Source organism: Mobula birostris, chromosome 29, assembly GCF_030028105.1.
Source record: "Mobula birostris isolate sMobBir1 chromosome 29, sMobBir1.hap1, whole genome shotgun sequence".
In the NCBI taxonomy this organism is placed as follows: Eukaryota; Metazoa; Chordata; class Chondrichthyes; order Myliobatiformes; family Myliobatidae; genus Mobula; species Mobula birostris.
In genome coordinates, this window is record NC_092398.1 from 4,056 (window position 1) to 28,958 (window position 24,903).

Consider the following 24,903-nt stretch of genomic DNA (forward strand, 5'->3'; position numbering starts at 1 on the left):
TGCCCTGAATCTCCTACCCTGAAACTCATGCCCTGAATCTCATGCCTTAAACCTCCTACCCTGAAACTCATGCCCTGAATCAAATGCCCTGAAACTCATGCCCTAAATCTCATGCCCTGAAATTCATGTCCTGAATCTAATGCCTTGAAACTCATGCCCTGAATCTCATGCCCTGAAACTCAGCCCTGAATTTCCTGCCCTGAAACTAATGCCCTGAATCAGATACCCTGAATCTCATGCCCTGAAAACACAACTCTGAATTTCATGCCGTGAAACTCCTGCCCTGAATCACCTGCCACGAAACTAATGCGCTGAATCACATGCCCTGAAACTCCTGCCCTTAAACTCTTCTCCTGAATCTCCTGCCCTGACACTCATGCCCTGAATCACATGCCCTGAAACTCCAGCCCTGAATCTCATGCCCTGAAACTCATGCCCTGAATATCATGCCTTTAAACACATGCCCTGAATCTCATGCCCTGAATCTCCTGCCCTAAAACTCATGTCCTGAATCTCATGCCCTGAATCTCCTGCCCTGAATCTCATGCCCTGAATATCATGGCCTGAATCTCATGCCCTGAAACTCCTCCCCTGAAACTCCTGCCCTGAAACTCATGCCCTCAATCTCATGCCCTAAAAACTCCTGCCCTGAATCTCATGCCCTAAAACTCCTGCCCTGAATCTCCTGCCCTGAAACTCATGCCTTGAATCTCATGCCTTGAATCTCCTGCCCTGAAACTCATGCCCTGAATCTCCTGCCCTGCAACTGCAGCCCTGAAACTCCTGCCCTGAAACAACTGCTCTGAAACTCCTGCCCTGATTCTCTTCCCCTGAATCTCATGCCCTGAAACTCCAGCCCTGAATTTCCTGCCCTGAAACTAATGCCCTGAATCAGATGCCCTGAATCTCATGCCCTGAATCACCTGCCCTGAATCTCAAGCCCTGAAAACACAGCTCTGAATTCATGCCGTGAAGCTTGAAATTTGCTTGAAACTCCTGCCCTGAATCACCTGCCACCAAATTAATGCGCTGAATCACATGCCCTGAAACTCCTGCCCTGAAACTCCTCTCCTGAATCTCCTGCCCTGACACTCATGCCCTGAATCACATGCCCTGAAACTCCAGCCCTGAATCTCATGCCCTGAAACTCATGCCCTGAATATCATGCCTTTAAACACATGCCCTGAATCTAATGCCCTGAATCTCCTGCCCTGAAACTCATGTCCTGAATCTCATGGCCTGAATCTCATGCCCTAATCTCCTCCCCTGAAACTCCTGCCCTGATACTCATGCCCTGAATCTCATGCCCTGAATCTCCTGCCCTGAAACTCATGTCCTGAATCTCATGCCCTAAACGCCTCCCCTGAAACTCCTCCCCTGAAACTCCTGCCCTGATACTCATGTCCTGAATCTCATGCCTTGAATCTCCTGCCCTGAAACTCATGCCATGAATCTCCTGCCCAGAAACTGCAGCCCTGAATGACAAGCCCTGAAACCACAGCCCTGAATCTCATGCCCTGAATCCCATGCCCTGAAACACCTGCCCTGAATCTCAAGCCCTGAAACCACAGCCCTGAATCTCATGCCCTGAAACTCCTGCCCTGAATCTCCTGCCCTGAAACCACAGCCCTGAATCCCATACCCTGAAACTGAAGCCCTGAATCTCATGCACTGAAACTCCTGCCCTGAATCTCCTGCCCTGAAATTAATGCCCTGAATCTCATGCCCTGAATCTCTGCCCTGAATCTCATGCCCTGAATATCATGGCCTGAATCTCATGCCCTGAAACTCCTCCCCTGAAACTCATGCCCTGAATCTCATGCCCTGAATCTCCTGCCCTGAATCTCATGCCCTGAATATCATGCCCTAAATCTCATGCCCTGAAACTCCTCCCCTGAAACTCCTGCCCTGAAACTCATGCCCTCAATCTCATGCCCTAAAACTCCTGCCCTGAATCTCATGCCCTAAAACTCCTGCCCTGAATCTCCTGCCCTGAAACTCATGCCTTGAATCTCATTCCTTGAATCTCCTGCCCTGAAACTCATGCCCTGAATCTCCTGCCCTGCAACTGCAGCCCTGAAACTCCTGCCCTGAAACAACTGCTCTGAAACTCCTGCCCTGATTCTCTTGCCCTGAATCTCATGCCCTGAAACTCCAGCCCTGAATTTCCTGCCCTGAAACTAATGCCCTGAATCAGATACCCTGAATCTCATGCCCTGAAAACACAGCTCTGAATTTCATGCCGTGAAACTCCTGCCCTGAATCACCTGCCACGAAACTAATGCGCTGAATCACATGCCCTGAAACTCCTGCCCTGAAACTCTTCTCCTGAATCTCCTGCCCTGACACTCATGCCCTGAATCACATGCCCTGAAACTCCAGCCCTGAATCTCATGCCCTGAAACTCATGCCCTGAATATCATGCCTTTAAACACATGCCCTGAATCTCATGCCCTGAATCTCCTGCCCTAAAACTCATGTCCTGAATCTCATGCCCTGAATCTCCTGCCCTGAATCTCATGCCCTGAATATCATGGCCTGAATCTCATGCCCTGAAACTCCTCCCCTGAAACTCCTGCCCTGAAACTCACGCCCTCAATCTCATGCCCTAAAACTCCTGCCCTGAATCTCATGCCCTAAAACTCCTGCCCTGAATCTCCTGCCCTGAAACTCATGCCTTGAATCTCATGCCTTGAATCTCCTGCCCTGAAACTCATGCCCTGAATCTCCTGCCCTGCAACTGCAGCCCTGAAACTCCTGCCCTGAAACAACTGCTCTGAAACTCCTGCCCTGATTCTCTTCCCCTGAATCTCATGCCCTGAAACTCCAGCCCTGAATTTCCTGCCCTGAAACTAATGCCCTGAATCAGATGCCCTGAATCTCATGCCCTGAATCACCTGCCCTGAATCTCAAGCCCTGAAAACACAGCTCTGAATTTCATGCCGTGAAACTCCTGCCCTGAATCACCTGCCACCAAATTAATGCGCTGAATCACATGCCCTGAAACTCCTGCCCTGAAACTCCTCTCCTGAATCTCCTGCCCTGACACTCATGCCCTGAATCACATGCCCTGAAACTCCAGCCCTGAATCTCATGCCCTGAAACTCATGCCCTGAATATCATGCCTTTAAACACATGCCCTGAATCTCATGCCCTGAATCTCCTGCCCTGAAACTCATGTCCTGAATCTCATGGCCTGAATCTCATGCCCTAATCTCCTCCCCTGAAACTCCTGCCCTGATACTCATGTCCTGAATCTCATGCCTTGAATCTCCTGCCCTGAAACTCATGCCATGAATCTCCTGCCCTGCAACTGCAGCCCTGAATGTCAAGCCCTGAAACCACAGCCCTGAATCTCATGCCCTGCAACTAGAGTCCTGAATCTCATGCGCTGAAACTCCAGCCCTGAATCTCCTGCCCTGAACCTACAGCCCTGAATCTCCTACCCTGAAACTAATGCCCTGAATCTCCTACCCTGAAACTCATGCCCTGAATCTCATGCCTTAAACCTCCTACCCTGAAACTCATGCCCTGAATCAAATGCCCTGAAACTCATGCCCTAAATCTCATGCCCTGAAATTCATGTCCTGAATCTAAAGCCTTGAAACTCATGCCCTGAATCTCATGCCCTGAATCTCCTGCCCTGAAGCTCCTCCCCTGAAACTCCTGCCCTGAAACTCATGCCCTCAATCTCATGTCCTAAAACTCCTGCGCTGAATCTCATGCCCTAAAACTCCTGCCCTGAATCTCCCGCCCTGAAACTCATGCCTTGAATCTCATGCCTTAAACCTCCTGCCCTGAAACTCATGCCCTGAATCTCCTGCCCTCCAACTGCAGCCCGACATGTCAAGCCCTGAAACCACAGCCCTGAATCACATGCCCTGAAACTGAAGCCCTGAATCTCATGCCCTGAAACTCCTGACCTGAATCTCCTACCCTGAAACTAATGTCCGGAATCTCATGCCCTGAAACTCCTGCCCTGAATCTCCTGCTCTGAAACTCCTACCCTGAATCACATGCCCTGAAACTCATGCCCTGAAACTCCTGTCCTGAATCTCCTGCCCTGAAACTCATGCCCTGAACCAAATGCCCTGAAACTCAAGCCCTAAATCTCATGCCCTGAAATTCATGTCCTGAATCTAATGCCTTGAAACTCATGCCCTGAATCTCCTGCCCTGAAACTCATGCCCTGAATCTCATGCCTTAAACCTCCTGCCCTGAAACTCATGCCCTGAATCTCCTGCCCTCCAACTGCAGCCCGAAATGTCAAGCCCTGAAACCACAGCCCTGAATCACATGCCCTGCAACTGAAGCCCTGAATCTCATGCCCTGAAACTCCTGACCTGAATCTCCTGCCCTGAAACTAATGCCCGGAATCTCATGCCCTGAATCTCATGCCCTGAAACACCTGCCCTGAATCTCAAGCCCTGAAACCACAGCCCTGAATCTCATGCCCTGAAACTCCTGCCCTGAATCTCCTGCTTTGAAACTCCTACCCTGAATCACATGCCCTGAAACTCATGCCCTGAAACTCCTGTCCTGAATCTCCTGCCCTGAAACTCATGCCCTGAATCAAATGCCCTGAAACTCATACCCTAAATCTCATGCCCTGAATCTCCTGCACTGAATCTAATGCCCTGAATATCATGGCCTGAATCTCATACCCTGAAACTCCTCCCCTGAAACTCCTGCCCTGAAACTCATGCCCCCAATCTCATGCCCTAAAACTCCTGCCCTGAATCTCATGCCCTAAAACTCCTGCCCTGAATCTCCTGCCCTGAAACTCATGCCTTGAATCTCATGCCTTGAATCTCCTGCCCTGAAATTCATGCCCTGAATATCATGCCTTTAAACACATGCCCTGAATCTCATGCCCTGAAACTCATGCCCTGAATCTCATGCCTTAAACCTCCTGCCCTGAAACTCATGCCCTGAATCTCCTGCCCTGAAACTCATGCCCTGAATCTCATGCCTTAAACCTCCTGCCCTGAAACTCATGCCCTGAATCTCCTGCCCTCCAACTGCAGCCCGAAATGTCAAGCCCTGAAACCACAGCCCTGAATCACATGACCTGAAACTGAAGCCCTGAATCTCATGCCCTGAAACTCCTGACCTGAATCTCCTGCCCTGAAACTATGCCCGGAATCTCATGCCCTGAATCTCATGCCCTGAAACACCTGCCCTGAATCTCAAGCCCTGAAACCACAGCCCTGAAACTCATGCCCTGAAACTCCTGTCCTGAATCTCCTGCCCTGAAACTCATGCCCTGAATCAAATGCCCTGAAACTCATGCCCTAAATCTCATGCCCTGAAATTCATGTCCTGAATCTAATGCCTTGAAACTCATGCCCTGAATCTCATGCCCTGAATCTCCTGCCCTGAATCTCATGCCCTGAGTATCATGGCCTGAATCTCATGCCCTGAAACTCCTCCCCTGTAACTCCTGCCCTGAAACTCATGCCCTCAATCTCATGCCCTAAATCTCATGCCCTGAAATTCATGTCCTGAATCTCCTGCCCTGAAACTAATGCCCTGAATCTCATGCCCTGAATCTCCTGCCTGAATCTCATGCCCTGAATATCATGGCCTGAATCTCATGCCCTGAAACTCCTCCCCTGAAACTCATGCCCTGAAACTCATGCCCTCAATCTCATGCCCTAAATCTCATGCCCTGAAATTCATGTCCTGAATCTAATGCCTTGAAACTCATGCCCTGAATCTCATGCCCTGAATCTCCTGCCCTGAATCTCACGCCCTGAATATCATGGCCTGAATCTCATACTCTGAAACTGAAGCCCTGAATCTCATGCACTGAAACTCCTGCCCTGAATCTCCTGCCCTGAAACTCCTCCCCTGAAACTCCTGCCCTGAAACTCATGCCCTCAATCTCATGCCCTAAAACTCCTGCCCTGAATCTCATGCCCTAAAACTCCTGCCCTGAATCTCCTGCCCTGAAACTCATGCCTTGAATCTCATTCCTTGAATCTCCTGCCCTGAAACTCATGCCCTGAATCTCCTGCCCTGCAACTGCAGCCCTGAAACTCCTGCCCTGAAACAACTGCTCTGAAACTCCTGCCCTGATTCTCTTGCCCTGAATCTCATGCCCTGAAACTCCAGCCCTGAATTTCCTGCCCTGAAACTAATGCCCTGAATCAGATACCCTGAATCTCATGCCCTGAAAACACAGCTCTGAATTTCATGCCGTGAAACTCCTGCCCTGAATCACCTGCCACGAAACTAATGCGCTGAATCACATGCCCTGAAACTCCTGCCCTGAAACTCTTCTCCTGAATCTCCTGCCCTGACACTCATGCCCTGAATCACATGCCCTGAAACTCCAGCCCTGAATCTCATGCCCTGAAACTCATGCCCTGAATATCATGACTTTAAACACATGCCCTGAATCTCATGCCCTGAATCTCCTGCCCTAAAACTCATGTCCTGAATCTCATGCCCTGAATCTCCTGCCCTGAATCTCATGCCCTGAATATCATGGCCTGAATCTCATGCCCTGAAACTCCTCCCCTGAAAACTCCTGCCCTGAAACTCATGCCCTCAATCTCATGCCCTAAAACTCCTGCCCTGAATCTCATGCCCTAAAACTCCTGCCCTGAATCTCCTACCCTGAAACTCATGCCTTGAATCTCATGCCTTGAATCTCCTGCCCTGACACTCATGCCCTGAATCACATGCCCTGAAACTCCAGCCCTGAATCTCATGCCCTGAAACTCATGCCCTGAATATCATGCCTTTAAACTCATGCCCTGAATCTCATGCCCTGAATCTCCTGCCCTAAAACTCATGTCCTGAATCTCATGCCCTGAATCTCCTGCCCTGAATCTCATGCCCTGAATATCATGGCCTGAATCTCATGCCCTGAAACTCCTCCCCTGAAACTCCTGCCCTGAAACTCATGCCCTCAATCTCATGCCCTAAAACTCCTGCCCTGAATCTCATGCCCTAAAACTCCTGCCCTGAATCTCCTGCCCTGAAACTCATGCCTTGAATCTCATGCCTTGAATCTCCTGCCCTGAAACTCATGCCCTGAATCTCCTGCCCTGCAACTGCAGCCCTGAAACTCCTGCCCTGAAACAACTGCTCTGAAACTCCTGCCCTGATTCTCTTCCCCTGTATCTCATGCCCTGAAACTCCAGCCCTGAATTTCCTGCCCTGAAACTAATGCCCTGAATCAGATGCCCTGAATCTCATGCCCTGAATCACCTGCCCTGAATCTCAAACCCTGAAAACACAGCTCTGAATTTCATGCCGTGAAACTCCTGCCCTGAATCACCTGCCACCAAATTAATGCGCTGAATCACATGCCCTGAAACTCCTGCCCTGAAACTCCTCTCCTGAATCTCCTGCCCTGACACTCATGCCCTGAATCACATGCCCTGAAACTCCAGCCCTGAATCTCATGCCCTGAAACTCATGCCCTGAATATCATGCCTTTAAACACATGCCCTGAATCTCATGCCCTGAATCTCCTGCCCTGAAACTCATGTCCTGAATCTCATGGCCTGAATCTCATGCCCTAATCTCCTCCCCTGAAACTCCTGCCCTGATACTCATGTCCTGAATCTCATGCCTTGAATCTCCTGCCCTGAAACTCATGCCCTGAATCAACTGCCCTGAAACTCATGCCCTAAATCTCATGCCCTGAAATTCATGTCCTGAATCTAAAGCCTTGAAACTCATGCCCTGAATCTCATGCCCTGCAACTAGAGTCCTGAATCTCATGCGCTGAAACTCCAGCCCTGAATCTCCTGCCCTGAACCTACAGCCCTGAATCTCCTACCCTGAAACTAATGCCCTGAATCTCCTACCCTGAAACTCATGCCCTGAATCTCATGCCTTAAACCTCCTACCCTGAAACTCATGCCCTGAATCAATGCCCTGAAACTCATGCCCTAAATCTCATGCCCTGAAATTCATGTCCTGAATCTAAAGCCTTGAAACTCATGCCCTGAATCTCATGCCCTGAATCTCCTGCCCTGAATCTCATGCCCTGAATATCATGGCCTGAATCTCGTGCCCTGAAGCTCCTCCCCTGAAACTCCTGCCCTGAAACTCATGCCCTCAATCTCATGTCCTAAAACTCCTGCGCTGAATCTCATGCCCTAAAACTCCTGCCTGAATCTCCCGCCCTGAAACTCATGCCTGAATCTCATGCCTTAAACCTCCTGCCCTGAAACTCATGCCCTGAATCTCCTGCCCTCCAACTGCAGCCCGACATGTCAAGCCCTGAAACCACAGCCCTGAATCACATGCCCTGAAACTGAAGCCCTGAATCTCATGCCCTGAAACTCCTGACCTGAATCTCCTACCCTGAAACTAATGTCCGGAATCTCATGCCCTGAAACTCCTGCCCTGAATCTCCTGCTCTGAAACTCCTACCCTGAATCACATGCCCTGAAACTCATGCCCTGAAACTCCTGTCCTGAATCTCCTGCCCTGAAACTCATGCCCTGAACCAAATGCCCTGAAACTCAAGCCCTAAATCTCATGCCCTGAAATTCATGTCCTGAATCTAATGCCTTGAAACTCATGCCCTGAATCTCCTGCCCTGAAACTCATGCCCTGAATCTCATGCCTTAAACCTCCTGCCCTGAAACTCATGCCCTGAATCTCCTGCCCTCCAACTGCAGCCGAAATGTCAAGCCCTGAAACCACAGCCCTGAATCACATGCCCTGCAACTGAAGCCCTGAATCTCATGCCCTGAAACTCCTGACCTGAATCTCCTGCCCTGAAACTAATGCCCGGAATCTCATGCCCTGAATCTCATGCCCTGAAACACCTGCCCTGAATCTCAAGCCCTGAAACCACAGCCCTGAATCTCATGCCCTGAAACTCCTGCCCTGAATCTCCTGCTTTGAAACTCCTACCCTGAATCACATGCCCTGAAACTCATGCCCTGAAACTCCTGTCCTGAATCTCCTGCCTGAAACTCATGCCCTGAATCAAATGCCCTGAAACTCATGCCCTAAATCTCATGCCCTGAAATTCATGTCCTGAATCTAATGCCTTGAAACTCATGCCCTGAATCTCATGCCCTGAATCTCATGCCCTGAATATCATGGCCTGAATCTCATGCCCTGAAACTCCTCACCTGTAACTCCTGCCCTGAAACTCATGCCCTCAATCTCATGCCCTAAATCTCATACCCTGAAATTCATGTCCTGAATCTAATGCCTTGAAACTCATGCCCTGAATCTCATGCCCTGAATCTCCTGCCCTGAATCTCATGCCCTGAATATCATGGCCTGAATCTCATACCCTGAAACTCCTCCCCTGAAACTCCTGCCCTGAAACTCATGCCCTCAATCTCATACCCTAAAACTCCTGCCCTGAATCTCATGCCCTAAAACTCCTGCCCTGAATCTCCTGCCCTGAAACTCATGCCTTGAATCTCATGCCTTGAATCTCCTGCCCTAAAATTCATGCCCTGAATATCATGCCTTTAAACACATGCCCTGAATCTCATGCCTTGAAACTCATGCCCTGAATCTCATGCCTTAAACCTCCTGCCCTGAAACTCATGCCCTGAATCTCCTGCCTGAAACTCATGCCCTGAATCTCATGCCTTAAACCTCCTGCCCTGAAACTCATGCCCTGAATCTCCTGCCCTCCAACTGCAGCCCGAAATGTCAAGCCCTGAAACCACAGCCCTGAATCACATGACCTGAAACTGAAGCCCTGAATCTCATGCCCTGAAACTCCTGTCCTGAATCTCCTGCCCTGAAACTATGCCCGGAATCTCATGCCCTGAATCTCATGCCCTGAAACACATGCCTGAATCTCAAGCCCTGAAACCACAGCCCTGAAACTCATGCCCTGAAACTCCTGTCCTGAATCTCCTGCCCTGAAACTCATGCCCTGAATCAAATGCCCTGAAACTCATGCCCTAAATCTCATGCCCTGAAATTCATGTCCTGAATCTAATGCCTTGAAACTCATGCCCTGAATCTCATGCCCTGAATCTCCTGCCCTGAATCTCATGCCCTGAGTATCATGGCCTGAATCTCATGCCCTGAAACTCCTCCCCTGTAACTCCTGCCCTGAAACTCATGCCCTCAATCTCATGCCCTAAATCTCATGCCCTGAAATTCATGTCCTGAATCTAATGCCTTGAAACTCATGCCCTGAATCTCATGCCCTGAATCTCCTGCCCTGAATCTCATGCCCTGAATATCATGGCCTGAATCTCATGCCCTGAAACTCCTCCCCTGAAACTCCTGCCCTGAAACTCATGCCCTCAATCTCATGCCCTGAATCTCCTGCCCTGAACCTACAGCCCTGAATCTCCTACCCTGAATCTCCTACCCTGAAATTAATGCCCTGAATCTCCTGCCCTGAAACTCATGCCCTGAATTTCATGCCTTAAACCTCCTGCCCTGAAACTCATGCCCTGAATCTCCTGCCCTCCAACTGCAGCCCGGAATGTCAAGCCCTGAAACCACAGCCCTGAATCCCATGCCCTGAAACTGAAGCCCTGAATCTCATGCCCTGAAACTCCTGACCTGAATCTCCTGCCCTGAAACTAATGCCCGGAATCTCATGCCCTGAATCCCATGCCCTGAAACACCTGCCCTGAATCTCAAGCCCTGAAACCATAGCCCTGAATCTCATGCCCTGAAACTCCTGCCCTGAATCTCCTGCCCTGAAACCACAGCCCTGAATCCCATACCCTGAAACTGAAGCCCTGAATCTCATGCCCTGAAACTCCTGCCCTGAATCTCCTGCCCTGAAACTAATGCCCTGAATCTCATGCCCTGAATCTCATGCCCTGAAACACCTGCCCTGCATCTCAAGCCCTGAAACCACAGCCCTGAATCTCATGCCCTGAAACTCCTGCCCTGAATCTCCTGCTTTGAAACTCCTACCCTGAATCACATGCCCTGAAACTCATGCCCTGAAACTCCTGTCCTGAATCTCCTGCCCTGAAACTCATGCCCTGAATCAAATGCCCTGAAACTCATGCCCTAAATCTCATGCCTTGAAATTCATGTCCTGAATCTAATGCCTTGAAACTCATGCCCTGAATCTCATGCCCTGAATCTCCTGCCCTGAATCTCATGCCCTGAATATCATGGCCTGAATCTCATGCCCTGAAACTCCTCCCCTGAAACTCCTGCCCTGAAACTCATGCCCTCAATCTCATGCCTTAAAACTCCTGCCCTGAATCTCATGCCCTAAAACTCCTGCCCTGAATCTCCTGCCCTGAAACTCATGCCTTGAATCTCATGCCTTGAATCTCCTGCCCTGAAACTCATGCCTTCAATCTCATGCCCTAAATCTCATGCCCTGAAATTCATGTCCTGAATCTGATGCCTTGAAAACTCATGCCCTGAATCTCATCCCTGAATCTCCTGCCCTGAATCTCATGCCCTGAATATCATGGCCTGAATCTCATGCCCTGAATCTCATGCCCTGAAACTCCTGCCCTGAATCTCATGCCCTGAAACTCCTGACCTGAATCTCCTGCCCGGAAACTAATGCCCGGAATCTCATGCCCTGAATCTCATGCCCTGAAACTCCTGCCCTGAATCTCATGCCCTGAAACTCCTGACCTGAATCTCCTGCCCTGAAACTAATGCCCGGAATCTCATGCCCTGAATCTCATGCCCTGAAACACCTGCCCTGAATCTCAAGCCCTGAAACCACAGCCCTGAATCTCATGCCCTGAAACTCCTGCCCTGAATCTCCTGCTTTGAAACTCCTACCCTGAATCACATGCCCTGAAACTCATGCCCTGAAACTCCTGTCCTGAATCTCCTGCCCTGAAACTCATGCCCTGAATCAAATGCCCTGAAACTCATGCCCTAAATCTCATGCCCTGAAATTCATGTCCTGAATCTAATGCCTTGAAACTCATGCCCTGAATCTCATGCCCTGAATCTCCTGCCCTGAATCTCATGCCCTGAATATCATGGCCAGAATCTCATGCCCTGAAACTCCTCCCCTGTAACTCCTGCCCTGAAACTCATGCCCTCAATCTCATGCCCTAAATCTCATGCCCTGAAATTCATGTCCTGAATCTAATGCCTTGAAACTCATGCCCTGAATCTCATGCCCTGAATCTCCTGCCCTGAATCTCATGCCCTGAATATCATGGCCTGAATCTCATGCCCTGAAACTCCACCCCTGAAACTCCTGCCCTGAAACTCATGCCCTCAATCTCATGCCCTAAAACTCCTGCCCTGAATCTCATGCCCTAAATCTCCTGCCCTGAATCTCCTGCCCTGAAACTCATGCCTTGAATCTCATGCCTTGAATCTCCTGCCCTGAAACTCATGCCCTGAAACTCCGGCCCTGCAACTGCAGCCCTGAAACTCCTGCCCTGAAACAACTGCTCTGAAACTCCTGCCCTGATTCTCTTGCCCTGAATCTCATGCCCTGAAACTCCAGCCCTGAACTTCCTGCCCTGAAACTAATGCCCTGAATCAGATGCCCTGAATCTCATGCCCTGAAACACCTGCCCTGAATCTCAAGCCCTGAAACCACAGCTCTGAATCTCATGCCCTGCAACTAGAGCCCTGAATCTCATGCCCTGAATCTCATGCCCTGAAACTCCTGCCCTGAATCTCAAGCCCTGAAACTCCTGACCTGAATCTCCTGCCCGGAAACTAATGCCCGGAATCTCATGCCCTGAATCTCATGCCCTGAAACTCCTGCCCTGAATCTCATGCCCTGAAACTCCTGCCCTGAATCTCATGCCCTGAATATCATGGCCTGAATCTCATGCCCTGAAACTCCTCCCCTGTAACTCCTGCCCTGAAACTCATGCCCTCAATCTCATGCCCTAAATCTCATGCCCTGAAATTCATGTCCTGAATCTAATGCCTTGAAACTCATGCCCTGAATCTCATGCCCTGAATCTCCTGCCTTGAATCTCATGCCCTGAATATCATGGCCTGAATCTCATGCCCTGAAACTCCTCCCCTGAAACTCCTGCCCTGAAACTCATGCCCTGAATCAAATGCCCTGAAACTCATGCCCTAAATCTCATGCCCTGAAATTCATGTCCTGAATCTAATGCCTTGAAACTCGTGCCCTGAATCTCATGCCCTGAATCTCCTGCCCTGAATCTCATGCCCTGAATATCATGGCCTGAATCTCATGCCCTGAAACTCCTCCCCTGTAACTCCTGCCCTGAAACTCATGCCCTCAATCTCATGCCCTAAATCTCATGCCCTGAAATTCATGTCCTGAATCTAATGCCTTGAAACTCATGCCCTGAATCTCATGCCCTGAATCTCCTGCCTTGAATCTCATGCCCTGAATATCATGGCCTGAATCTCATGCCCTGAAACTCCTCCCCTGAAACTCCTGCCCTGAAACTCATGCCCTCAATCTCATGCCCTAAAACTCCTGCCCTGAATCTCATGCCCTAAATCTCCTGCCCTGAATCTCCTGCCCTGAAACTCATGCCTTGAATCTCATGCCTTGAATCTCCTGCCCTGAAACTCATGCCCTGAAACTCCGGCCCTGCAACTGCAGCCCTGAAACTCCTGCCCTGAAACAACTGCTCTGAAACTCCTGCCCTGATTCTCTTGCCCTGAATCTCATGCCCTGTAACTCCAGCCCTGAACTTCCTGCCCTGAAACTAATGCCCTGAATCAGATGCCCTGAATCTCATGCCCTGAAACACCTGCCCTGAATCTCAAGCCCTGAAACCACAGCTCTGAATTTCATGCCGTGAAACTCCGGCCCTGAATCTCCTGCCACGAAACTAATGCGCTGAATCACATGCCCTGAAACTCCTGCCCTGAAACTCCTGTCCTGAATCTCCTGCGCTGAAACTCATGCCCTGAATCACATGCCCTGAAACTCCAGCCCTGAATCTCATGCCCTGAAACTCATGCCCTGAATATCATGCCTTTAAACACATGCCCTGAATCTCATGCCCTGAATCTCCTGCCCTGAAACTCATGTCCTGAATCTCATGCCCTAAACGCCTCCCCTGAAACTCCTCCCCTGAAACTCCTGCCCTGATACTCATGCTCTGAATCTCATGCCTTGAATCTCCTGCCCTGAAACTCATGCCATGAATCTCCTGCCCTGAAACTGCAGCCCTGAATGTCAAGCCCTGAAACCACAGCCCTGAATCTCATGCCCTGCAACTAGAGCCCTGAATCTCATGCCCTGAAACTCCAGCCCTGAATCTCCTGCCCTGAACCTACAGCCCTGAATCTCCTACCCTGAAACTAATGCCCTGAATCTCCTGCCCTGAAACTCATGCCCTGAATCTCATGCCTTAAACCTCCTGCCCTGAAACTCATGCCCTGAATCTCCTGCCCTGAAACTCATGCCCTGAATCTCATGCCTTAAACCTCCTGCCCTGAAACTCATGCCCTGAATCTCCTGCCCTCCAACTGCAGCCCGGAATGTCAAGCTCTGAAACCGCAGCCCTGAATCACATGCCCTGAAACTGAAGCCCTGAATCTCATGCCCTGAAACTCCTGACCTGAATCTCCTGCCCTGAAACTAATGCCCGGAATCTCATGCCCTGAATCTCATGCCGGGAACACCTGCCCTGAATCTCAAGCCCTGAAACCACAGCCCTGAATCTCATGCCCTGAAACTCCTGCCCTGAATCTCCTGCCCTGAAACTCCTGCCCTGAATCTCATGCCCTGAAACTCCTGCCCTGAATCTCCTGCCCTGAAACTCCAGCCCTGAATCTCCTACCCTCAAACTAATGCCCTGAATCTCCTGCCCTGAAACTCATGTCCTGAATCTCATGCCTTGAATCTCCTGCCCTGAAACTCATGCCCTGAATCGCCTGCCCTGCAACTGCAGCACGGAATGTCAAACCCTGAAACCACAGCCCTGAATTTCATGCCCTGAAACTAATGCCTTGAATCACATGCCCTGAAACTCCTGCCCTGAAACTCCCGCCCTGAATCTTCTGCCCTGAAACTCATGCTCTGAATCACATGCCCTGAAACTCCAGCCCTGAATCTCCTGACCTGAAACTCATGCCCTGAATAACATGCCCTGAAACTCCTGCCCAGAATCTCCTGCCCTGAAACTTTTGCCCTGAATCTCATGCCCTGAAACTCCAGCCCTGAATCTCCTGCCCTGAAACTAATGCCCTGAATCAGATGCCCGGAATCTCATGCCCTGAAATACCTGTCCGGAATCTCAAGCCCTGAAACCACAGCTCTGAATTTCATGCCATGAAACTCCTGCCCTGAATCTCCTGCCACAAAACTAATTCCCTGAATCACATGCCCTGAAACTCCTGTCCTGAATCTCCTGCCCTGAAACTCATGCCCTGAATCACATGCCCTGAAACTCCAGCCCTGAATCTCATGCCCTGAAACTCATGTCCTGAATATCATGCCTTGAAACTCATGCCCTGAATCTCATGCCCTGAATCTCCTGCCCTGAAACTCATGTCCTGAATCTCATGGCCTGAATCTCATGCCCTAAACTCCTCCCCTGAAACTCCTGCCCTGATACTCATGCCCTGAATCTCATGCCCTAAAACTCCTGCCCTGAATCTCCTGCCCTGAAACTCATGCCATGAATCTCATGACCTGCAACTGCAGCCCTGAATCTCCTACCCTGAAACTTATGCCCTGAATCACATGCCCTGAAAGTCCTGCCCTGAACCTCCTGTTCTGAAACTCATGCCCTGAATCAAATGCCCTGAAACTCATGCCCTGAAATTTTTGCCCTGAAACTCCAGCCCTGAATCTGAAGTCCTGAATCTCATGCCCTGAATCTCCTGCCCTGAATCTCAAGCCCAGAAACTACTGCACTGAATTTTATGCCCTTGATCTCATGCCCTGAATCTCCTGTCCTGAATCTCAAGCCCAGAAACTACTGCACTGAATCTCACACCCTGAATTTCCTGCCCTGAATCTCAAAACCTGAATCTCCTGCCCTGAATATCCTGCCATAAAACTCATGCCCTGAATCTTAGGTCCTGAAACCACAGCCCTGAATCTCATGCCCTGAAACACCTGCCCTGAATCTCCTGCCCTGAAACTCATGCCCTGAAACTCCTGTCCTGAATCTCCTGCCCTGAATCTAATGCCCTGAATCTCCTGCCCTGAAACTTATGCCCTGAATCACATGCCCTGAAAGTCCTGCCCTGAACCTCCTGTTCTGAAACTCATGCCCTGAATCAAATGCCCTGAAACTCATGCCCTGAAATTTTTGCCCTGAAACTCCAGCCCTGAATCTGAAGTCCTGAATCTCATGCCCTGAATCTCCTGCCCTGAATCTCAAGCCCAGAAACTACTGCACTGAATTTTATGCCCTTGATCTCATGCCCTGAATCTCCTGTCCTGAATCTCAAGCCCAGAAACTACTGCACTGAATCTCACACCCTGAATTTCCTGCCCTGAATCTCAAAACCTGAATCTCCTGCCCTGAATATCCTGCCATAAAACTCATGCCCTGAATCTTAGGTCCTGAAACCACAGCCCTGAATCTCATGCCCTGAAACACCTGCCCTGAATCTCCTGCCCTGAAACTCATGCCCTGAATCTCATGCCCTGTAACTCCTGCCCTGAATCTCCTGCTCTGAAACTCGTGCCCTGAAACTCCTGTCCTGAATCTCCTGCCCTGAATCTAATGCCCTGAATCTCCTGCCCTGAAACTCCTGCCCTGAATCTCATGCCCTGAAACTCGTGCCCTGAAACTCATGTCCTGAATCTCAAGCCCTGAAACCACAGCCCTGAATCTCATGCCCTGAAACTCCTGCCCTGAATCTCCTGCCCTGAAACTCATGCCCTGAGTCTGATGCCCTGAAACTCCTGCCCTGAATCTCCTACCCTGAAACTAATGCCCTGAATCACATGCCCTGAAACTCCTGCCCTAAATCTCCTGACCTGAAACTCCAGCCCTGAATCTCCTACCCTGAAACTAATGCCCTGAATCTCCTACCCTGAAACTAATGCCCTGAATCTCCTGCCCTGAAACTCATGCCCTGAATGTCATGCCTTGAATCTCCTGCCCTGAAACTCATGCCCTGAATCTCCTGCCCTCCAATTGCAGCCCGGAATGTCAAGCCCTGAAACCACAGCCCTGAATCTCATGCACTGAAACTAAAGCCGTGAATCTCATGCCCTGAAACTCCTGCCCTGAAACTCCAGTCCTGAACGTCCTGCCCTGAAACTAATGCCCTGAATCATATGCCCTGAATCTCATGCCCTGAAACACCTGCCCTGAATCTCATGCCCTGAAACCACAGCCCTGAATCTCATGCCCTGAAACTCCTGCTCTGAATCTCATGCCCTGAAACTCCTGTCCTGAATCTCCTGCCCTGAAACTCATGCCCTGAATCTCATGCTTTGAATCTCCTGCCCTGAAACTCATGCCCTGAATCTCCTGCCCTGCAACTGCAGCCTTGAATGTCAAGCTTTGAAACCACAGCCCTGAATCTCATGCCCTGAAACAAAATCCCTGAATCTCATGCCCTGAAACTCCAGCCCTGAATCTCCTGCACTGAAACTCCAGCCCTGAATCTCCTACCCTGAAACTAATGCCCTGAATTACATGCCCTGAAAGTCCTGCCCTGAACCTCCTGCCCTGAACCTCCTGTTCTGAAACTCATGCTCTGAATCAAATGCCCTGAAACTCATGCCCTGAAATTTTTGCCCTGAAACTCCAGCCCTGAATCTGAAGTCCTGAATCTCATGCCCTGAATCTCCTGCCCTGAATCTCCTGTCCTGAAACTCATGCCCTGAATTTTATGCCCTTGATCTCATGCCCTGAATCTCATGCCCTGAAACACCTGCCCTGAATCTCATGCCCTGAAACCACAGCCCTGAATCTCATGCCCTGAAACTCCTGCCCTGAATCTCATGCTCTGAAACTCCTACCCTGAATCTCCTGCCCTGAAACTAATGCCCTGAATCACATGCCCTGAAACTCCTGCCCTGAAACTCCTGTCCTGAATCTCCTGCCCTGAAACTCATGCCCTGAATCACATGCCCTGAAACTCATGCCCTAAATCTCATGCCCTGAAATTCATATCCTGAATCTAATGCCTTGAAACTCATGCCCTGAATCTCATGCCCTGAATCTCCTGCCGTGAATCTCATGCCCTGAATATCATGGCCTTAATCTCATGCCCTGAAACTCCTCCCCTGAAACTCCTGCCCTGAAACTCATGCCCTCAATCTCATGCCCTAAAACTCCTGCCCTGAATCTCATGCCCTAAAACTCCTGCCCTGAATCTCCTGCCCTGAAACTCATGCCTTGAATCTCATGTCTTGAATCTCCTGCCCTGAAACTCATGCCCTGAATCACATGCTCTGAAACTCGACCCCTGAATCTTCTCCCCTGAGACTCGACCACTGAAAATCCTACCCTGAAAATCCTGCCCTGAATCTCCTGCCCTGAAATTCCACCCCTGAAACTGCTGCCCTGAAACTCGAACCCTGAAACTTCAATTCTGATACTCCTGCCCTGAATCTCCTGCCCAGAAACCTCACCCCTGAAACTCCTGCCCTGAAAGTCGACCCCTGAAATTAGTTCAAGAGGTCCAGAATATAACAGCTGAGATATGATGTTGAGGCATTGTAAGGAACCAGTGAGGCCTCTCTGTGTGCATTGTGAACAGTTTTGTACTCCTTGCTTTCGAAAAGATGTGCTGGCATTGGTGATGGTTCAGAAGAGGCTCACAAGTATGATTCCAGGAATGAAAGCGTTATCCTGTGAGGAACATTTGATGGTTCTGGGCCTGTACTCACTGGAATTTAGGCTGAGGGGGGATCTCATTGAAACCTTTTTTAAGTTGAAAGTCCTAGACAATAGATGTGGAAAGTATGTTTCCCATGGCGCAGAATGTAGGACAATAGGGCATAGCCCCAGGAAAGAGGGGCATCCATTTAAAACAGATGCAGAAAATTTTCTTTAGCCAGAGGTTGGGGAATTTGTGGAATTTGTTCCCACAGGCAGCTGTGGAGTCCAGGTCATTAGGTGTATTTAGGGAGAAATTGATAGGTTCTTGATTGGCCACGTCATCAAAGGTTATGGGGAGAAGGCCGGGGAGTGGGTTTGAGGAAGGGAGAAAATTATCAGTCCTGAAAGATATGCTGGAGCAGACTCGATGGGACAAATGGCCTAGTTCTGCTCCTATGTCTTGTGGCCTTCTGGTGTACATAGACAAGGTTGGTGTACTGTGGTTTTGTTCACCAGGTTGGAAGATTCCTTCTTCTCCAGCCATTAACCTTTCTCACCCACTTGGTTTCCACTATCACCTTCCAGCCCTCCACTTTTTTTCTTCTGGCATCTTCCTCATTCTTTCTGAGTCCTGAAGAAGGGTCTTGGACTGAAATGTCGACTGTTTATTCTTTTCCATGGATGCTGCCTGAGCTACTGAGTTCTTCCAGCGTTTTGTGTGAGTTGCTTTGGATTTCCAGCATCTGAAGACTTTCTTCAGACAGCGCCTACACTTCTTCAGGAGTCTGCGGCGATTCAGCATGTCATCAGAAATCTTGGCAAACTTCTATAGATACGTGGTGGAAAGTATGCCAAGTGACTGCATTACGGCCTGGTTTGTGGAACACCAATACCTTTGAGCAGAAAATCTTACAAAAGGTAGTGGATTTGGCTTAGTACATTACAGGTAAACCCCTCCCAACCATTGAGCACGTCTACATGAAACCTTGCTGTGGAAAAGCAGCAAACGTCATCAAAGATCCTCACCACCCAGGCCATGATCTTTTCTGAGGTACAAGGGCCTCAGGACTCGCACCACCAGGTTCAAGAACATTTACTACCCCTCAACCATCAGGCTCTTGAACAAAAGGAGATAACTACACTCACTCTCTTTCTGGTGTTCTTACAGCCTATGGTCTCACTCTAAGGACTCTCTACCTTGCTTGTTCATTCGCACTTGACCCAAAACAGGAGTGTGTGGGCTATGGCAGTCAAAGCTCAGACTGGGCACGGCACCTGATGATGATGATGACCTTGTTCGCTATTTATTGCTATTTATTTGCATTTGCAAGTTTTGTTGTCCATTGATCCATTTACAGTAACTGTTCTATATATTTGTTAAGTATTCCCGCAGTAAAAGAATCCAGGGTTGTATGTGGTGACATGTATGTACTCTAGGGTTGCCAACTGTCCCGTATTATATTGGGCTAAATTGGTTTGTCCCATACGGGACCGCCCTTGTCCCGTATTTCCCCCGCTAAAGTAGAGCGTTCCTATGAAACTGTTCGTAAGCCAAAGAAGCAATTACCATTAACTTATATGGGAAAAATTTTTAAGCGGTTCCCAGACCCAAACAATAACCTACCAAATCATACCATAGTCATAGTCATACTTCATTAATCCTGGGGAAATTGGTTTTTGTTACAGTTGCACCATAAATAAGAAATAGTAATAAAACCATAAATAGTTCAATAGTGATATGTAAATTATGCCAGTAAATTATGAAATAAGTCCAAGACCAGCCTATTGGCTCAGGGTGTCTGACCCTCCAAGGGAGGAGTTGTAAAGTTTGATGGCCACAGGCAGGAATGACTTCCTATGACGCTCTGTGTTGCATCTCGGTGGAATGAATCTCTGGCTGAATGCACTCCTGTGCCCACCCAGTGCATTATGTAGTGGATGGGAGACATTGTCCAAGGTGGCATGCAACTTAGACAGCATCCTCTTTTCAGACACCACTGTGAGAGAGTCCAGTTCCATACCCACAACATCACTGGCCTTACGAATGAGTTTGTTGATTCTGTTGGTGTCTTATACCCTCAGCCTGCTGCCTCAGTACACAACAGCAAACATGATAGCACTGGCCGCCACAGACTCGTAGAACATCCTCAGCATCGTCCGACAGAGGTTAAAGGACCTCAGTCTCCTCAGGAAATAGAGACGGCTCTGACCCTTCTTGTAGACAGCCTCAGTGTTCTTTGACCAGTCCAGTTTATTGTCAATTCGTATCCCCAGGTATTTGTAATCCTCCACCATGTCCACAGTGACCCCCTGGATGGAAACAGGGGTCACCGGTACCTTAGCTCTCCTCAGGTCTACCACCAGCTCCTTAGTCTTTTTCACATTAAGCTGCAGATAATTCTGTTCACTCCACGTGACAAAGTTTCCTCCCGTAGCCCTGTACTCGGCCTCATCTCCCTTGCTGATGCATCCAACTATGGCAGAGTCATTCGAAAACTTCTGAAGATGACAAGACTCTGTGCAGTAGTTGAAGTTCGAGGTGTAAATGGTGAAGCGAAAGGGAGACAAGATACCAAATAACACATAAAACCTAAAATAACACTAACATATAGCAAAAGTAGGAATGATATGATAAATACACAGTCTATATAAAGTAGAAATAATGTATGTACAGTGTAGTTTCAGATCGGGAAGATAAAGCCGCAACCGATTTGTAGAGAGGGGGGAAAAAAATCGGTACGTACACGCATGCGCACGTATCTGCCCGAGCAAGGCTTCATGGTCATAGTAGTCTTTTCAGGGTAAACGCAAGTGTCCCTTATTTGACCGCTACTTTTGTCCCTTATTTGGGAGTGAGAAAGTTGGCAACCCTAATGTACTCTGATAATATATTTTACTTCGAAACTTCCAGAATTCGCCATCGATGACCAAGCAACCAGATGCGCATGCGTAAGGGTCGTGGAGTTCCGGAATTCACGCATGCGCTCCGTGACAAAAGGCTCTTGGAGAAGGGGCAGCAGGTAGGAGCGGAGTTCTGAGCGGCAGATTTCTTGGGCTCTGGCTGAGGTACCATTGCTGTGAGCTCCGGACACACCGTAGCTCCGCATCCCGGGACAGTCCCGGTCCTTGCCCTCTCTCTCAACCCCAGATCGATACCCGGGCCCTGGGGAGCTTTCGGCTGATGAGCGTATCGCTGGGACCTTGGGGTATAAATGAGTTTCTCGTTCGCCGATGTTTCTGGGTAAAGAGGCCGTCCTGGGTTCCTCTTCCAGCGATTTCCCAGCCAGTTCATTGGGCGTGGTGGGGGTGGGTGCGTGGAGAGAGAGAGAGAGAATGAGAGCGGGTAGATCTCACAAACACTGCCGAGCTCCAAATATCTAAATTCAAGAAATAGGAACTAGGAACAAAATTATAGTTAATCTCAGATGAGGAGTCTACCTCCCAGTCAGTGAAAGTGTTAATCAGTGCTGCATAGGAAAAATAGAACAAAGTTGTGCTATCACCTTTAGTCCTTTATTCTACCTCTTTTGTTTTGGACCTTTCTACCCAGTAGAACTTGTTTTATACCATTCTCTTTAGGTACATAGTGATATCAAGCGCCTTTGAGACTGTAGGATGTGGGAGCAGAATTAGGTTATTTAGCTCATTGAGTTTACTCTGCCATTTATTTTTTTTTCCCCAGTTGTGTGTACCAATAATTGGCTGAGCAGGAAATTTTTACTTGGCCTGAAAACTGCATCACTTTAAATGATCAGTATATGAAAAAAAATGTCTACTGCATGGTAACAAAGGCTATGTACGCAGCAGCATTTCAGTTACTTTGTGGCTGCACACCTGTGCAGCTTAGAGGGAACTAATAATACTAGTGGAGAGAATCAAACTGAGCCAAGTCACAGATTGAAGATGGACAGAAAGGAAGACTGTCAGAGAATTTGATGGTCAGTCCAGATACTGGCACTGGCCCAGTTACAAGATGACTTCCTCCCTCAACTCGGGTTGAACCTTGCTGTAATAGTGTGATGTTAGAGCTCAGCATAAAAACTAAAATTTTCCTCATGATAGAAAATTATCACATAAGACTAAGATATAAGAGCAGAATTAGGCCATTTGGTCTGTGAAGTCTGCTTTGCCATTTCATCGTGGGTGATTCATTTTCCCTCTCAGCACCAGCCTTCTGCCTTCTCCCTGTATCCCTTCATGCCCTGGCTAACCAAAAAATCTAACAACCTCTGCTAAATATACTTAATGACTTGGCCTCCACAGCAGCCTGTGACAATGAATTCCACAGATTCACCACTCTCTGGCTCAAGAAATTTTTCCTCACCTCCATTCTAAAAGGACATCCCTTTATTTTGAGGCTGTGTCCTCTGGTCTTGCTTGCCCCCGCCCCCATAGAAAACATGCTTTCCACATCCATTCTATCAAGATCTTTCAATATTCCAACAGTTTCAATGAAGTCCCTCTTCTGAATTTCAGTGAGTAGAGGCCCAGAGCCATCAAACACTCCTCATATGACATGCCTTTCAGACCCAGAGTCATTTTGTGTGCTCCTTTGAACTTAATGTTAGCACATCCTTTCTAGATAAGGGGCCCAAAATTTCTCACAGTTCTCCAAGTAAGGCCTTACTAGTGCTTTATAAAGCTTCAGCAATATATCCTTGCTTTTATATTCTCAGCCTCGCAAAATGAATGCTACCATCGCATTTGTCTTCCTCACCACAGACTTAACCTGCAAGTTAACCTTTAGCGAATCCTACATGAGGACTCCCAGGTGTGAACTCTTTGTGCCTTAGATCTTAGAAATTTCGTTCCATTTGAAAAGTAGTCTGAACTTTTATTTCTTCTACCAATGTTCATGACCGTACACTTACCAAAATAATGTCCTTTACCCATTGATGTCTTTTGTAAATCTTTTTGCAGGTTGGAAATGACAAAAATTGGTGATTTGGAGTCTCAAACTCAGTGACATGTCAGTTTTACTGTCTCTGTCCAGGTTTTTAAAGAGTGACCAGATACTTACTTTGTGACACTTATATATCAGTTGTTGATCCTTGGAGACAAAGAAGTGTGTCATCTCAGCTGGAAATATGTTTTGAATCTGAAATGAAATTTTCTGTTGTAACTCAGTGAAATCCACTGGAACCAGGGAGCTGAGAAGATAGCAGCATTTGTTCACTAGAGATCAGTTCTTCAACTGCATTAATTGATTGTGTGAGGGATTTAATAAGTCTGACTGATTTAGCGAATTGACGGAGAATTGATATTAAACTGTGAAAGGGATTCATTCACTCATCCCATCTACAGACACACCAACGATTTCACACTGAGGAGATGCCGTTCACCTGCTCTGATTGTGGGAAGGGATTTACTCGGTCATCCAACCTACAGAGACACAAACGAATTCATACTGGGAAGAGGCCATTCACTTGTTCAGACTGTGGGAAGGGATTCACTCAATCATCTGCCCTACTGGCACACCAACAAATTCACACTGGGGAGAGGCCATTCACCTGTTCAGTATGTGGAAAGGGATTCACTCAGTCATCTGCCCTACTGGTACACCAGCGAATTCATACTGGAGAGAGGCCATTCACATGCCCTGAATGTGGGAAGCGATTCAATCGGTCATCTGAACTGAAGGTACATCAGCGAATTCACACTGGGGAGAGGCCATTCACCTGCTCAGACTGTGGGAAGGGATTCAGTCAGTCGTCCAACCTGCAGATGCACCAACGAGTTCACACTGGGGAAAGGCCATTCACCTGTTCAGATTGTGGGAAGGGATTCACTCACTTATTTAGCCTACAGAGGCACCAGCGAGTTCACACTGGGGAGAGGCCATTCATCTGCTCGGACTGTGGGAAGGGATTCAGTCAGTCATCCCACTTACAGACACATCAACGAGATCACTTTGGGGCGTGGCCATTTGTCTGCTCAGACTGTGGGAAGGGATTCACTCAGTCATCGCTCCTACAGATGCATCAACGAGTTCACACTGGGGTGAGGCCGTTCATCTGTTCGGCATGTGGGAAGAGATTCAGTCGGTCATCTCACCTACAGACACACCAGTCAGTTCACACTGGGGAGAGGCCATTCAACTGTTCAGTCTGTGGAAAGGGATTCAGTCACTCATCCAGCCTACAGAGACACCAACGAGTTCATACTGGAGAGAGGCCATTCACTTGTTCTGTATGTGGTAAGGGATTCACTCAATCATCTGACCTGCTCGTACACCAGCGAGTTCACACTGGGGAGAGGC

General features: G+C 48.9%; 1 protein-coding gene across 1 annotated transcript in view; it reads left to right on the forward strand.

Annotated features, from left to right (window-relative positions):
• Positions 1-23,540: 23,540 nt before the first annotated feature.
• Positions 23,541-24,903, forward strand: part of LOC140190124 (uncharacterized) — a 57,732-nt gene continuing 56,369 nt past the window's right edge. Inside the window, 1 exon segment of the mRNA XM_072246623.1 lies at positions 23,541-24,454. Coding sequence (XP_072102724.1) covers positions 23,976-24,454 — 479 coding nt within the window. The 5' untranslated portion in view covers positions 23,541-23,975.